General features: G+C 36.8%; 1 protein-coding gene across 2 annotated transcripts; it reads left to right on the top strand.

Annotated features, from left to right (window-relative positions):
- The first annotated feature begins 408 nt into the window (after positions 1–408).
- On the top strand, positions 409–16231 carry CEP76 (centrosomal protein 76). 2 transcript variants are annotated; one of them, XM_007463733.1, is made up of 12 exons: positions 409–471; positions 1167–1322; positions 2382–2463; positions 3088–3312; positions 4427–4612; positions 6481–6578; positions 6955–7083; positions 9102–9290; positions 11655–11821; positions 12858–13191; positions 15095–15312; positions 16093–16231. In XM_007463733.1, the coding sequence occupies exons 1-12, from the start codon at positions 409–411 to the stop codon at positions 16229–16231; spliced, it is 1986 nt and encodes a 661-aa protein (XP_007463795.1). The 2 variants fall into 2 exon arrangements, with proteins under 2 accessions (XP_007463795.1, XP_007463796.1); XM_007463734.1 differs by lacking the exon at positions 3088–3312.
- Positions 16232–17559: the final 1328 nt, after the last annotated feature.

The following is a 17559-nucleotide window of genomic DNA, read 5'->3' as shown; positions in this document are numbered from 1 at the left end:
AGCCTGCGGCCAGAAATGAGGGAGGGCGGTGCGCGGGGTCCTACGAGGCCTTCGGCGCGGGATTCTTCGAGGCCCACGGCGCGGAGTCCTGAGGTGCCCGTGCCACCGCCTGCCGAGGCGGCGCGCGGCAGGGCCTGCGTGGAGGGGCGGTGGCAGGGGTGGCGCCGCGGGAAGCCGGCGGGCACCGCGCGGAGGCGGCGGGCGGGGCCGAGTGGGGGGCGCCGGCCGAGATGACTGACAGGCGGCGCGGGGGCAGCCCGGCCGCCGTTTGGAAACAGCAGTTGGCGCCGCCAGGTTTCCCCGCCTGCCTGACGCGTCCGCCCGGGAGCGTGCGAGTCGAGCGGTCGCGGGCTCTCGCTCCGCAGCGGAGACGCTGCGGCGGCCGGGGCGCCCGAAGGGGAGCCCAGCATGTCGCTGCCTCCGGAGAAGGCGTCCGAGCTGAAGCAGCTCATCCACCAGCAGCTGAGCAAGGCGAGGCGGGGTGGGCGGCGGGGGCCGGGCTGGGGCGGGAGGCAATCCCCGCGGAGTCGCGTCGAGCACGGCTCTGGGGCCGCAGGCCGTCGCTTCACCGGGGAGGTGGCGGCGGAGGGGCTGCCGGTGCTCTGGAGTGGAAGTGCTGCCGGTCCTTGGGGCTCAGCTGGGGCCCCGCAGCAGCCGCCTCCCGCCCGCCGCGCGCCTGTGCCGAGTGTCGGCGTCTTTCAGCCCCGCCGTGGTCCTGACACGGCACTGTGTCCCCCAGATTCATAAAGGGTCAGTCAGTTAACTCACGGTCACATCTAAAAAGTTGAAAGCTGACATTTAGCCTTTGATCGCCTCCTGCAGGTCTCTGCTCTACTCTAAAAAAGCTGGTTTCGTTTGAGTGTTATTTGTGGGGAGATGCTAGCAAAGGTAATAGATAAGCAGTAGAGCTTATTTCTAGAATTCGTACTAAAAAATTCATCTTTAAAGGTTTTTTCCTTTTAAAAACGTTATCTTTATTCTCAGTGAATTTCGGTGACAATTTCACATTTACTGTTACTTTAGAGGTCTTTCTGAATTTAGTCTACACTCTCATTATGATTATTATTTTTGGGGGGGCGGGTCAGTATTTTAGAAAGAGGTTAGCTAGTTGGCAATCTTTGACTGATTTGTAACGTTGTAAGCCGTAATGCGAGTTTTCTGCATAGATGGATGTCCATGGCAGGATAAGAGAAATCCTTGCTGAGACCATACGGGAAGAACTGGCACCTGATCAACAACAGTTATCAACGGAAGATTTGATCAAAGCCCTTAGACGCCGGGGAATCATTGATGATGTGATGAAAGAACTTAATTTTGTTACTGTGAGTAATCTTTTAGAGGAAAAAATTTGAGAGTCTTAAGTATATTCTCATGCTTACTGCTGCTCGTAGGGTCCATATTTGGGGCCTCTCCTTTTAGTAAAACTACTTTTTAAATAAGACCATTTTGTCTAGTAATATCCTTGTCTCAAGTGTGAGCTACTCTACTCTTGAATGGAGCAGGTAGGATTATGCCTCTGTGAAATTGGAGTTATGGACCTGATTATTCCCTTTACAGTGAGAGTTTTCTCTTGTTATTTTCTAGGTCTGTAACTTTAAGTATATATATTAGTCAAATCAGTTCACTCCAACCTAATTCTTTTTTACTAATATTCTATAATTTTTCTAGATTAAGCTTACTTTTAAAATAAACACATTCTTTTGGCACTGTGTTTTCTAAGATGAACAAATTATCATTTCTTTAAGAAAATAATTGTCTGCATAAGAACCTTCAAGTCTTTTCATACAAATAGGTCAGTAGTGAGGTGATAGCCTCTCAGTGCACAAATTAGTAAGTAGGTCTTCTTTTGAAACTGAGGCAATAATGAGAGACTGTGACCTCAATACCTAGGTAATATATTGTGAAAATTGGAGGGACTTCATAATACACCAGGGAATAAGTGTTTTAGTACAGCATCCTTTTTTGGTTTTTGAGGTTTATAAACTCATTTGTTATAAAAATTGACCTAGTAACAGCTTCTGCTATGTGAATGTGTCACTTCCTTTTTAAAATCAGTTCTGGTCCTGGTGGAATCACAAGCTGGATGTTACATGAGGTTTGGAGAAAATTTAACCTTCTGTAAAGTGTTAAGAATTTGTTTTAGCATTCTGTGGACATGGCTTGAACATTAATTCCTTCGTGTTAGACTTTAGGAGTGACCAGTTGCATTACTGTTTTGGCAGGCTTTTCATTATTTTAACTCTGCTAGCAAAGTAAGGACATTTTGAGGGGGTTTTATCCTATCTACTTTTGGTTCAGTTCTTAGTTCCATTATTGGCATTTCCTTGCTTAACTATAATTTTTGTTTTCTAATTTGTTTTGATTTTTTTCTGCCATTCTAGGATAATGTTGATCAAGAACTCCCTTCCTCTCCAAAACAACCTGTTGGCTTTACTGACAGACAGTCAACGTTGTTAAAAAAAAGTATGTATATTTCTTTTTAACATTAATTTAGTTGTGGATAGTACTGCATATTGATGGGCTGTACTGTTTGGTATTTGATAGAAAACATTTCGATTTTTTTTTTTCCAGAATGAGATACTTATATTTTTGTGATTAATCATCCAAAAAACTTAGATTCTATTTTGCATGAAGTATATCAGAAGATTTAATGTATAGCTGGGTGGAAGCAAAAACAGGACCACCTGTTTCTCATATTTTATTAATATGTCTTATAAATTGTACAGCCTTGCTTTTTTAATGGCAATGTAATTATCTAACAAGTATACTAGCTGAGTTGGTAATTAACTGAGTTGCTTTGTGGAGGTGAAGGAATGTTGGATAATCAACTAAAAAATCAAGGTATCCTAAACCTTGGCTCAGACTTCTTTCTACCTGGGAGAAAGTAGCCAGAGTGTAAATTCAGAAAAAGATATCGTATTGGGTATCTTTTCTTCGCGGGGTACATAGGCGCTTGGTATCTAGTAAATATGTTACTCTTTATTTAGTCTTTGGTTTTATTTCTGTCAAGTTATTATTTCCTATTGTCTTGATCACATTGCTTAAGTTAATTGGCAGTTTCCTCATATATATTGCTACACTTTACAGCTAATATTGATCCAACACGGAGGTATCTTTACCTTCAGGTTTTGGGTGGAAAAGCTTTCTTGGAACATCTGCAAGAACCTGAGCCTTTACCAGGACAAGCTTGTTCAACCTTTACTTTATGTTTACATTTTCGAAACCAACGTTTTCGTTCTAAACCTGTTCCATGTGCCTGTGAACCAGATTTTCATGATGGCTTTTTACTTGAAGTACACAGAGAAAATTTAGGTAAGGAGCAATAATAAATTGCCATTTAATTTTGTAAATCTTTGTTAGGTTTTATTGCAGTACAACTTCTGCAATAAACAACTTCTGCTTAAGGAGAGATTTATAATGGATGAATCTCCCAGTCTTTTATTTTTTTTCCCTCGCTGCTTTTTTCTACTTAAACTACTTATACCTACTTTCTTGCTTTATTTTTTGCAAATTATTTTTCCCTGAATATTATTTTTTGACTGTTTTAATGGTTGGTTCTTTAGTAATAAAAATTTAAGTGCTTGTTAGGTGGAGAATGAGACAGGATCCTTCTCATTTATGAAAGATGGCTAGATTTACGATGTCATATAACTTTTACAATCAAAGTTTAGATGTGAATCTATTACTCATTTTTATGACTTTAAAATTATGATGCTTGATTACTGTAATTATTTTACATTGTTTCTTTCTGTAAAGGTATGTTACGTATTTTAGTTGTCAGTATCAAAATCTTTATAACATATTTGTAAACTTAACAGTTTTATAATTATACATTCAGAATTTTAGATTACTGAGATGGCTAATGCACTACTAAAATTTTGTTATTTTTTACCCGGTGAAAAATGTTACCTTAATAAGGCAGTTAATGGCTTAAATTGCTAGCTCCAAGGTGCTGGATCTTTCAGTTTTGTGTAGATAATACAGTGGTTGTTTCTAGAGGCTTTGGGATAAAGGTATTTTATTCCTAAAATACCTTTATTAAAGGGGAATAATGGTATAATGGTACCTTTATTAAAGGGAAATATTAAAGGGGAATGTTGATATATTTGAAGCCCTTTTATTGTGGTAGCATATATTATTTATGTACTTTTGAAGAGCAGACTTACCTCTTAGAGGTCAGAAAACACCAGTATTCATTAAGTAACTAAGTAACTTGTCACAGTTCCACCAATCCTCTCAAAAGTTAGTGATACAAATAGGACTGTACTTTTATTCCCAGTCTGTATCATGCTTCTTGAGGCATTGCCAACTTGCTCTGTTTGATTTTATTTGTTTATTATTAGTATCCTTTTCAATGAATGTATTCTTTTACGTTGGTCTAACTGGATATGTAATGTGGTGTAATTTTTTTTGTTTATGTTGCTAGGTGATGGAACTAGAATGGCTGATTCAACAACAATGTTATCAATAAGTGACCCAGTTCATATGGTGCTAATCAAAACAGACATATTTGCCGAGACCACTTTAGTAGCATCCTATTTTCTTGAATGGCGATCGGTTTTGGGCTCAGAAAATGGAGTGACCAATCTTACTGTGGAACTTATGGGTGTAGGTATGATGATTAATATCACTGTTACCTTTTTATAGCCACAGTTGGTTTGTAAATACATTTTACATTTTAAAAATGCCTTTGTAAGCCAAGGGGGAAACGTGTAAAAAGAGTTTCATTGGAATTACAGTGGTTCTATAATTACAGTTCTATAATTACAGTTATAGAACTTCACAGTCACTCTGGCCTTGTCTAAAGGAAAAAAAATTTTTTTCTGTGAGATGCATAAAAAAATCTTGACGGCTTTTTTCCTCCAAATTTATTTGCTATAAAGAAAGTTAAGATTCTTCACACACGCACGAATGCACTCACCCATACGTGACAACCTCCATCCTAGCACAGGCCAGAATACTGTGCATCCTGTCAGTGCCAGGGCCTTCCTGTACCAGCGGTTCTTGCAGAACATGGAGTAGGTATTCTTCTAACCTTTTACAGGTGGGAAAGGGGCTCAAAGAAGGGCTAATTTGCTCAATGTCAGTATCAATGGTAGTATTGTTTGAGAACAGAGATGGTACCTGTCTTGTCACCATTGTTTTCCTGGACTCTTGCATGCTACCTGATATGTAATACATATTTGCTAGTGGAATGAAAAACAAAATAAAACCTGCACTGTTTTAAACACTACATATTATGCAATTACTGGGTTGATCAAAAAGATCTTATGGAAAAACCTGGACGAACCTTTTGGCCGACCCAATACTTGTGGTATTGAAATTTGGTTACAGAGTTAAACTTGGCCAGTGGACAATAGAGCTTTAATAATTTAGATTTTGATAAGTTAGAACCCAGAATACATTTTTCCATAAGTAAATAGTAGGGAGAAAGCTCTATGTAGGAGATTTTTAAAAATATATATTTATTTATTTATTTGGCTGTGCTGGGTCTTAGTTGCGGCATGCGGGATCTGAGCAGGGATTGAACCTGGGGCCCTTGCATTAGGAGTGCAGAGTCTTAACCACTGGACCACCAGGGAAGTCCCAGGATATTTATTCTCAAAAGAGATACCTATTATTTGTTTTCAAATATAGACCTAACACGATAGTCATAGAATGACCTGGAAATTTCTGATTCATCAAAGAAATATTAAATAGTTCTGGTATGAAGTATATTTGTTTTCTAATTCTTTAGATCCTGGCATGGATTAAAAATTTGTACTCACATGTAATGTGAAAAATGGGAAGGGATAAATGGAAATTACTGTATGTGACAAAATGTATAAATATTTTCTGAGAATGAGGTGTTAACAGTTGCTTTGTACTCAGCCATAAAAAGGAATGAAATTGGGTCATTTGTAGAGACGTGGAGGGACCTAGGGAGTGTCATACAGAGTGAAGTAAGCCAGAAAGATGAAAACAAATATCGTGTAATAATGCATATTTGCAGAATCTAGAAAAATGGTACAGATGATCTTATTTGCAAAGCAGAAATAGAGACACAGATGTAGAGAACAAATGGATGGGTACCAAGGGGGGTGGGGTGGGAAGAATTGGGAGACTGGGATTGACACATATACATTATTGATACTAAAAAAAAGAAGAAGAAAAAAAAACCAGTTGCTTTGACTTTGTTTTTAATGAAGATAAAAATCAAGAATCATAAATTCTTTAGGTCTGAAAAGTCCTTTAAAATGTGATTTGGAAGCTAAGAAAATAGGTAATCTCCTTATAACTAGATAAAGGCCTTTGAACAAAATAAAAACTAATTTGATTTGGTTCATTTTTAATATGAATATTAAAGATGACATTAAATATTATCTTTATTTCATGTAAGTGGTAAAGTACAAAAATTCTTAAATTACTTTGGTTAAACTTTGATTGACTAAATATATATAGTATTAAAACTTCTGAAGTTATATTTATTTACATTTACAGGCACAGAATCAAAAGTTTCTGTGGGAATTTTAAATATAAAACTTGAGATGTACCCACCACTCAATCAAACATTATCTCAGGAAGTAGTGAACACACAGGTAAATAATCCTGAATTTCTCTTCTTTGTGTGTGTGTTTTCATAGTAGTATATTTACCTGTTAATTGTAGAAAGTGTTCTCTTTTTAGAAAATTATCATTTGTTAGTTTTAAGCAAGAGAAGGACAATATGAATCATTATTTAAAAATTTTTGCCTTGGGTCAAAAATGGTGGCTCTGACTACTGTATGGAGACTGGATTGTCCTGGGAAGTGTGAGAACAGGGAGACCAGTTAGAAGGCCCTTACAGACAAGCAATGGTGGTGTCTTCAATTAGGGTACTGGTAACGATGGAGGAAATGCAGAGATTTGTTGCATATTTGAAGTAATTAATTAAGCAGAATGAATATAATTGATATATATTCTTTAAATTTCAAGCTTGCTTTGGAACGTCAGAAAACTGCAGAGAAAGAGCGGTTATTTCTTGTGTATGCTAAGCAGTGGTGGAGAGAATATTTGCAAATTCGACCCTCACACAATTCACGGCTGGTTAAGATTTTTGCACAGGTTTGTAAATTGTATGAGAAAAGCTTCACACCTGTATTTGAGATTTACTGTTGTAAATGTAAATTTCATTTAATTTGAATTTGTAAAATGTATTTATTCCAGACAAATGAAAGTTTATTTATAAAATAGAATGCTGATTTTGTAGTACTCTCTTAAAGTAGTAAGTAGGTGCGCGACATAACACAATCTTTGTTTTATTTTGGTTTTCTTTTCCAATTGTTTTTCTAAACCTTTTTTGAATATATTTGATTTAAATTAGATAAAAACTCATTTTGTTTAACTTGGAGTGTGTCCTTGATAGATACTTTGTACTAAATAATTAAGTACTGGGACACTTTGCAATTTATATATAAATTCAACTTTCATGTGCAGAATTGGGAGTGTAGGCATGTATTTTTTTATTAGGGTACTTTTTTAAGGCAAACAATATTACATGTAATAATTTTATTTAACCCAGATCTCTAAGCTGGTGATCAGCAATATTTTACAGCAATTTAGTTATGTATCTCTGCCTCTGTTGTTTATTTTTATTATAATTTAAAAATATTTATTTATTTTTATTTGACTGTGCCAGGTCTTAGTTGGGCATGCGGGATCTTTAGTTGCAGCATGTGGGATCTAGTTCCCTAACCAGGGATCGAACCTGGGCCCTCTGCATTGGGAGCACAGAGTCTTAAATGCTGGACCGCCAGGGAAGTCCTCTGCCTCTACTTTTTCTGTATCCTAAGCCCATTTTCTCTTATTAATGAACCAACATAAGATAAATGATCAGATCCATTTTTTTTTTTTTTTACAACTTCTGAGGAACCATTCAAATATTTTATATGTATTCAGCCTCGAGTAGGTGCTTTCATATGAGTATAGTGTATTTTGGGTAGTATTTCTCAGATCCTATACATTTGTCTAGCTTTAACCTACATTCCCTAGATTTTAGAACAGGCTAAAAATGGTTCAGTTTCTAGGTGAGGAGCTTGAGAATGGGAAACCTAGTTGACTGGTGGTGGAAATGCGGGAAGTGGCTTCTGACTTTCCAATAGCGTTGTCTATACGTTGAATGACTGGGCAGGTGACGTCAGGACAAGGGTGAAGAGAAACCAGTTGAGGTATAACTGGCTCCCTGCTGTCTATATAGTCTAGGGTGCGGTTATTCACTGCCCTGTGGAATCCCAGACCAGAGGGGGGAACCTGCACAGGGAGGGAGGGAGGAAGTGGAACAGAGAAATGGCACACGGAAGAGCTGAATAATGTCCTGTTGTGTATACATACACACCACACTTTCTTTATCCATTCACCCCTTGATGGACACTTAGGTGTTTCCGTAACTTGGCCATTGTGAATAATGCTGCAGTGACCTGCGATGGGTGTGCAGGTATCTCTTTGAGATGCTGATTTCAGTTGCTTTGGATGTACATCCAGGAGTGGGATTGCTGGGTCGTACGATGGTTTAAGTTCTTACTGTCACAGGCTTTGGAGTCACATGGCTCAGTGTTTGAATCCTGGCTCTGTTGTGTAATAGCTGTAGCTTCAGTTTCTTTAACTTTATTTATTTATTATTGTATTTATTTATTTTTGGCTGCATCGGGTCTTCGTTGCTGTGTGCTGGCTTTCTCTAGTTGCAGCGAGCCGGGGCTATTCTGCGTTGCAGTGTGCGGGCTTCTCATTGTGGTGGCTTCTCTAGTTACAGAGCATGGGCTCTAGGTGTGTGGGCCTCAGTAGTTGTGGCATGAGGGCTCAGTAGTTGTGGCACGAGGGCTCAGTAGTTGTGGCACATGGGTTTAGTTGCTCTGCGTGTAGCTTCAGTTTCTTTATCGATGAAATGAAAATAATAAGAGATGTTATGAGGATTAAAAGAAAAATTGCATGCACAGCACTCAGCAGCCTAGTGCTGCATGTCAGGTGAGCACTCAAGAAGTGGTGTCCAGAATTACTTCCTCTCATTAATGTATTCTAAGAAAAAGTGTTAAAATTGGGAATGATTAACCTGTCATTACAGATAATGTTTTCCCCTTCTCCTCCAGGATGAAAATGGGATAAATAGACCAGTCTGTTCTTATGTTAAACCACTTCGAGCTGGGAGGCTTCTGGATACTCCAAGGCAAGCAGCAAGATTTGTTAATGTCCTTGGTTATGAAAGAGCCCCTGTTATCGGAGGAGGAGGTAAACAGGAACAGTGGTGCACTCTGCTGGCCTTTCTCTGTAGAAACAAGGTATCCTACACACATAATAGAACTAAAAACCAGTACATCATAGTTATTGTGAGTTTATGGTATATTTGTAAAAGAATTAACTTCGGAAAAAAGTACGTATTGTCAATTTGAACAAGTCAGGATCTTGTTTTCATCATTTTCCTTAACATTTAAATGTCAGTACATTAAAAAAGAATTTCACATCTTTATTTTCTCATGAATTTCTTATTTAACATAATGTGATTTTTGTGAGGTTTAGGGACCTACAAGCACTATAGTGTCAGAAAGCAAGGTGGAGAGGTAAACAGTGAATTAGATATAGCACCAAGACCAGAACCATGGTCTTTTAGTACTATTCATGGGTTAAAATTTGCTTAGATGGTACTTTTTTTTTTTTAAAGAGAAAATGGCAGTTACAAAATGAATATGGAAAAAAATGTTAGATTGCATGGTATTTAGTTCCAAATATAAGTATATATTTAAGAATTTGTGTATATATATTGATGTTGAATGTAAATGATTTCAGTAAACTAATTTTATATATTATGGTATATTTTCTAATTTTCTGTGTTCTAAAATTTTGATATTATGAAAACAAGACTATCTTTAGCATTCCAACTCTGTTGAAACACAACAGAAAAAATAAATTTCTTTAATTTATTATTGTTTTGAAATAATTTTTAGTCTGAAGTTGTGTAAGTAGTACATATGGGTATTCTCAAGGCAAAGCTTATACATTGGAAGAAACCATTTAGATTAGAGATTGATTTGTCAATTGGAAAGATTTTTAAAGACAATTGAAAACAGTTAAACATTACTTATCAAAAGAATTATTTTGATTTATTCCCAAGTTGTAGTTCCCAGAAGTTGTATGTATGGATTTAAACTTAAAATAAAAATTTCAAATATAGTAGGAATGGTACATATTTTAAATTATTATCTAAATAATTCTTTTGTAAAACAGATAATCACCCCCTTTGATTCTCTGTTTTATTTTCTTTACCTGAGTTTATTTGAAGAGATAGCACAGCTTGACTTAGAAGTTTGAAAATTATTTAAAATATTTTTCTTGCACAAACAATAGCTTTACAACAGTAGAGGTGAAATTTCACCCCATAATTCTATTTTTCATCTATTTTTATATTTTTATGTTTCTCTCCTGTGTATATATGATTTTTTCCATAATTATAATTGATGTAAATAAAATTTTGTGCCCTGCTTTTATAAATTAGCATTATGTTTTGAACATTTTCCTATGTGTTGCTATAGTCATTATGATCTCCATCTTTTAATGGCTGAATAAAGTTTTCATGAGTTGATATACAAAATCTACTTAACTGTTTTGTTGTCATAGGATCTGTTTTGCCATCATAGGAACTGTTTCTTTTGGCTAAGTTAGGCTTGCTTCCAATTTTTTTGATATCACTATGAATGAATTTTTGCATTGAATGTCTTTGGTTATATTGTTATTTTTCTTTTGAAATTTTTTTCTAATATAAAATCTCATGTATAGAAATAACTGGGTCTAAAAGGTTGGATATTATATTTTTCAAAAGTCAATTTAACAATTATAAGGTGCTATTTTATTATTGTTAATTAAAAGACAGCAGTGTAGAGCCACTAATGCAAAATTTGGGGGGAAAGAAATCATCCCTCATTCTAACACTGAACTCAATAGTTATTTTTGCTTTTGTATATTACCTGTAGTCCTACACTTAAATATCTTCATATAATTATAGCCTTACTGTTTAATTAATTTTAATACTTTTTTCACAGAAAATGTCAGATATTTTCTATTATTTTTGTTGTTTCATAATTTTTTAAAATTGTGAAAGTAATATAACATTATCAAAGACAGTTTAGACAAGAGAAGGGGAAACTATATATATATATAATCTACGCTAATTGTAGCTATTGTTGGTGTACTGTTGTTCTTTTATCCAATCATTTTTTTCTATATATGTATTTCCTTAAGACGATCATGTATAGATAGTTTAATTCATTGTTTTAATTTAAGTTTGAGTATTTTCCCGTTTATTTTCATTTCCTACTGTATGATTTGTCAGCTTGTGTGTTCATGCTCTTTAGCTATTTATCTTTAAATTCTTGCTGCTTTCCTTCTATGTTGTATGAGTTCTTTATAAACTTTGAAATCTTAAAGTGTACCTATTATGACTATCAGATTTGTAGGCACTAACTTTGTAAAATAGGTGCTTTTAAAATTTGTATGTTCTTTTTTTCCCTCATTGTTTTAGCTTAACACTGGACTAATGATTAAAAGTGAAAATTTAATAATACTTTTTAATTGCAATTTTGTATTTAAATATTTAAAGAGGAAACAATATGAAGGAGTAAATAGTTAATTTTACTTCCTTTCGTTTCCAGGGAGACTGTGAAGACCATGCCAACCTCCTGTGCAGCCTCCTTCTTGGATATGGGCTGGAAGCCTTTGTCTGTGTCGGGACAAAGGCCAAGGGAGTGCCCCATGCGTGGGTTATGACGTGTGGGACTGATGGAACCATCACTTTTTGGGAGAGTTTAACAGGACACAGGTTTGTCAACTAAGTTTATAAGGATATTAACATGAAGGTGTAAGTGTTGTAAACTATAGGTTCTTTGTTTGTATTGATGATACTCAAAGACACGTACTGGTAATTTTGGTTATGTAAAAAATTACTTCAAGTAATATAGCTAGGAACTAAACTCTAAGAAAATTTGTACACCTAAAATGTTCTTTACCAACATGATATTAATAAAAAATGAATTATGTTTATTTTTAGTTTTGTGTAATTGGCTTATGTTTCTTCTTTTCTTTTTTTTTGGCTGTGCATGCCACGTGGCACGTGGGATCTTAGTTCCCCGAGAAGGGATTAAACCCGTGCCCCCTGCAGTGGAAGTGTGGAGTCTTAACCACTGGACCACCAGGGATGTCCCGGCATATGTTTTTCCTGATGATCATCCCTAAGCCTAAAAATAAATACAAGTTGTAAATCATTTCTTTTGAAAATTTGATGTGGTTACCAACTCTGTGTTGGTAAATCCACTGTACTTCTTTTCAGTGTCATCAGATTTTGAAAGAGCGAAATGTTCCCTCCTTCCTGGAACATTCTCTTCCATAGCTTCTCTTGTAGCACTGTGTTTCAGTTTTCATTATTCCTCTTTGGCTGTTCTCTGTTTTCCTTCATTTTATCTTCAAATGTGGGAGTTCCTGAAGGCACAGCCTTGGGCCCTCTTCTCATTTTCCTGGGTTTTCTTTTTCCTTGGTTGATAATCATTTTAATTAGTTGTACCTAAAAATGTGTAACTAAATTATTTTGTTATCTGATAAATGTTTTTGATCTTAATGCTAAACACAGAATATGTTCTTGTGTTAAAGGAATAAAATTGGTTCTATATTGTAAGATGTGCCATACAGTTAACATAGAGTAATCAAATTGTGGAAATAGAAGAAGGAAAAGCAAGTATTAAACTGTAGTCCTGGGAAATAGTTATGACCTTAAGTGTTAGAATAATTTTTTTCCTCAATAAGCTGCTGTTGTCTTAATTTTTAAGTTCTTATTATATAAAATTATGATTAACCTTTTTTAGGTATCTCCACAAACCTATCAGTCCTGATGAGCCTTCAGCTGCTGAACAGCCCAAACCGTTGTACCCGTATCGAACAATCGGTTGTGTTTTCAATCATCAGATGTTCCTGGGAAACTGTCAGCCCTCTGACTCAGTAGAAAGCTGTGTGTTTGATTTGAATGATGAGTCCAAATGGAAACCCATGAGTGAGGAAGCAGTTAAATCCGTGTGTGCTCCAGGGGCCACCACGTCCCTCCCTCCCTTCCCTCCGCTGTGTGCATCCACGATCGATGCTTCGGTAACAAGCAATGAAATTGAAATGCAGCTCAGGCTACTCGTGTCGGAACACAGGAAGGTAATTAACACTGACGTTTGTGCTTTCCTGCAGTTTTTTCATTTGTTTATGTATTTAATAATTTGGGGGGGCATGTAAAATAGTGCCAATCAATATTCTAGCCCTAAACAAAGCAAATTCAATCCGTTCCTTTATGAAGCTTGTAGTTTTGAAAATCATGAGAATAAAGTTCTGAGATTCAAAAATTTCTAAACTCACCAATACTTCGAGAATTTATTACTTCCTTCTAGAAATGAAGAACGGTGGACTTGTTCAGACTTCTGTGAATTTGGATTTCCTCTTTTTAAAGTACTTATTCACATCATTCCCCATTGAAAATATTGGGTTAATTTTTTCATATTCATTTTTTTCCAGGTTTGTTTAGTTTGTTTTGTTTTTCTATTACATTAAAGTAGGTAGATGTAAGATGGTATCCTCATTGTGTCTTTAATTTGCATTTCCCTAATTACTAATGAGATCAAGCTTCTTATTAGTCATTTAGATTTCTTTTATAAAGGGCCTTAAAGGAAACATAAAAAGAACTAATCATAAAGGAAAAGATTAGTATACTTTAAGAACATATGTTCATCAAAAGAAATCATTAAGAGAGTGAAAAAGCAGCCTTGGAGTGGGAAAAGTTATTTGCCACACATATAACCAACAAAAGACTAGAGTCCAAAACTTCTACAGAAGATTGATTTCTAATTCACCTTTTAGGATTCCCTAGTAGACTCCTCAACTTGGGTGAGCCCTGATACTCATGTTCCTTGAGACCATCAAAGGCAAGCTGATTATCAAGTATGTTCTCTGGGCTCCCAATTACTCTTAGCTTTGGCCTCTAAAATCTTACTTACTTGCCAACTCCTCAGAGCATTTAGGAATATGTTTTGGGAAGTATTTAATGTGGCATCTGTAGTGTGTTTGCAGCAATAGGTGGGTCAGGGCCCCAGCTCACTGCATCGCTGGAAGCCAAAGCCCCTGCCTTGTGCCCTCCATTGCTTGTATTGCCTTTTAGTTTTCTTAGCTCCTGTTCACAAATGAAACCAATATTTTATTACATTATAAGAGTTACTTTGTATAGAAAAAGAAAACAAAACTGAGCTGGATGCCATTGATGATCACTAGCTAAGTTAATGGTGTCTGTAAACCAGCAAGTGGGATTCGGAGGAAAAGTACAGGTGATCATAGACCTTGGAATCACTTGAAACCAGTTGTAACTGAATGTGAAATTAGATCTGTAATGATAATCAAAATATTTAGAATTTTGAGTTTGTTTGTAACATTAAAAAAATATCACATGTCTAGATAGCAATAGTTCATTTGATATTATAAATGACATTAGAATTGCCTTCAACATGTTTTAAGTTCCCTGAGGGCCTAAAGCCTTTGCTCTTTGGTACCTTTTACAGAATAAATGCTTGGTAAATATTTGAGTTTAATTATATATGCAATTTGTTTGTTGACTTTTCTCCCATACTACAGTTGAATTTATGGTGGGAGCAATCAAATTAAGCAGATTCAATCTTGCTAAACTCTTTAAAGTTAAATAAAATGTGACCTCAGGTGCCTTCCCTGGTGGCGCAGTGGTTGAGAGTCCGCCTGCCAAAAAAAAAAAGTGACCTCAGAATTCAGTGACACTCTGTCTTCTGCAGTAGGATGATTCCTTATGGTCTTGTGGATATTAAGGAAGTACAGGATTTGGAGCCTTCACTAACATCATTGCATTGGCCGATTTTTGTTGTTTCTCTAAGAAGTAAAACCTGATACCTGTGGTTCCTTTTATAATTTTTACTTCTGTGTATCCTTATAATAATAGGAAGTTAAGAAAATTACGGCAGGTTTTAAAAATCTTTTGGCATACATTAAAATAATCAATTATTAAAATAATCAATAAAATAATCAATTTCCCTTTCGATTGCTGTAGGATCTTGGCCTCACTACTGTTTGGGAAGACCAGCTTTCCTATCTCTTATCACCAGCTCTGGCATCTTATGAATTTGAGCGTACAACCAGTATATCTGCGGGCAATGAAGAATTTCAGGACGCCATCAGGAGGGCTGTACCTGATGGTCACACATTTAAAGGGTTCCCGATACACTTTGTGTATAGAAATGCGCGGCGCGCCTTTGCCACATGTCTTCGGTAGGTGGATTGTGACATCATAGATGTTTCTGACTTAATCTCAGCCATCAGTATGGTTCTCATTTAGGAATGAGTTCAGAGTCACACAGGCAGCTCTTATGATACATCCTCCTGCCACAGGTTGTGATTCATTAGGACCGGAATGTAGCTCTAGAGTTCGGGATAATTTTCCCAATGGTTTTGGTGCAGTCTAGTTGAGGATCACTGATCTTATCTAGCGTCACTTTAAAAATTTATAGACTATGAGGAAATAGTTTATAATTTGAATAGTTTTACCAAAATTATAGAGCCATTGGTAGCAGAGACAGGATTTTTTTTTTTTTTTTTTTGTGGTACATGGGCCTCTCACTGTTGTGGCCTCTCCTGTTGCGGAGCACAGGCTCCGGACACGCAGGCTCAGTGGCCATGGCTCACGGGCCAAGCCGCTCCATGGCATGTGGGATCTTCCCAGACCGGGGCACAAACCCACGTCCCCTGCATCGGCAGGCGGACTCTCAGCCACTGTGCCACCAGGGAAGCCCCAGAGACAGGATTTTTAAAAATCTTTTTTTTTTAACATCTTTATTGGAGTATAATTGCTTTACAATGGTGTGTTAGTTTCTGCTGTATAACAGAGTGAATCAGCTCTACGTATACATATATCCCCGTATCTCCTCCCTCTTGCGTCTCCCTCCCACCCTCCCTATCCCTAAAAATCATTTTAAATACTGACTTTCTTGGGAATAAGAAAGTAAAACCTAAATTCATTTCTTAATTGAATACATTTTCTTTTTTTTGTAGGTCTCCTTTCTGTGAAGAAATAATCTGTTGCCGCGGAGACCAGGTGCGACTGGCAGTTCGTGTCCGAGTGTTTACTTACCCTGAATCTGCATGTGCTGTTTGGATCATGTTTGCTTGTAAATATCGCTCAGTACTATAGGACTAACATTTCTATAAGAATATACCTGTATTTTATTGGAATTTTACACATTGTATTGATACATTACTAGCTGTTTAGAGGTTCATTATTATTATTATTTTTTTTTTTTTTCTTCGGTACGCGAGCCTCTCACTGTTGTGGCCTCTCCTGTTGCGGAGCACAGGCTCCGAGGCGCAGGCTCAGCGACCATGGCTCATGGGCCCAGCCTCTCCGCGGCATGTGGAATCTTCCCGGACCGGGGCCCGAACCCGTGTCCCCTGCATCAGCAGGCGGACTCTCAACCACTGCGCCGCCAGGGAAGCCCATGAGGTTCATTATTTTAAAAAGCACAGTCTGGCTTGGATGTCATATTTCACTTTTGTATATACCTGACTAATAATGTTTGAAAAAAAATCATGATGTGTGTATTTAAAAATTAAGGATGAAAAACTTATATAAATCTGAGTGGAAGTTAGTATAAATTAAGTGTGTATTCTATTTTAGTAAATGCTACTTTGTTTATAGGTAGTCAGTAGTTTAAATATGAATATAAAATTTACTCAGTTTTCTTTACATTAACAGGTAATCAGAAAGTTATTTGTCTAAGGGTTTGAGCCATAGTAAAATTAATATGATTATTATTTTTCATAGATTAATGGGATTATTTTATATGTTAGGAGACTTTAACTTCACAACAGATTTATTTATTACATAGGTGAAAATACATTTTTTTTTTTGTGGTACGCGGGCCTCTCACTGTTGTGGCCTCTCCCGCTGCGGAGCACAGGCTCTGGATGCGCAGGCTCAGCGGCCATGGCTCACGGGCCCAGCTGCTCCGCGGCATGTGGGATCTTCCTGGACTAGGGCACGAACCCGTGTCCCCTGCATCGGCAGGCGGACTCTCTACCACTGCGCCACCAGGGAAGCCCGAAAATACATTTTGATGAATTTACCACTTTTGTGGTTTATCCATAACCATAGGGATATTTGTGACTTTCCAGAGAGTTATGGGAAGATATGGATGAAGGAGCAGGGAAAAAACTAGTACCAGAAAAGCATAAATATTAGTAACAAAGCAAACTGCACTTGAAAGTACACAAATAATTTATAAATATTTGTTAGTTTGATTCATTATAAAAGTGAATTGGGTATTTTATTTTATTTTATTTTATTTTTTATATGTGGATCAGTGCTATTTATTTGTTCAATTTTTTAATTTTATTACAGTTGATTTACGACATTGTGTTTGTTCTGTTTTTCATTTCAATTTGTAGACTCTTCCCTCCATACTTTGTTCTTTTGTTTTGTTTTGTTTTGTTTTTTTGCGGTACGCGGGCCTCTCACTGTTG

Source organism: Lipotes vexillifer, unplaced genomic scaffold, assembly GCF_000442215.2.
Source record: "Lipotes vexillifer unplaced genomic scaffold, Lipotes_vexillifer_v1.1 scaffold1757, whole genome shotgun sequence".
Taxonomy (NCBI): Eukaryota; Metazoa; Chordata; class Mammalia; order Artiodactyla; family Lipotidae; genus Lipotes; species Lipotes vexillifer.
The sequence above is the reverse complement of the archived record's forward strand: the minus strand, read 5'-3'. Positions and strand labels throughout refer to the sequence as shown.

Excerpts from the sequence above, each read along its gene's own strand:
- CEP76 (XM_007463733.1), top strand. The coding sequence starts at position 409 with ATGTCGCTGCCTCCGGAGAAGGCGTCCGAGCTGAAGCAGCTCATCCAC. Across the intron at positions 1,323-2,381 it reads AAGAACTTAATTTTGTTACT|GATAATGTTGATCAAGAACT; the intron begins GTGAGTAATCTT and ends CTGCCATTCTAG. Across the intron at positions 2,464-3,087 it reads GTCAACGTTGTTAAAAAAAA|CTAATATTGATCCAACACGG; the intron begins GTATGTATATTT and ends TACACTTTACAG.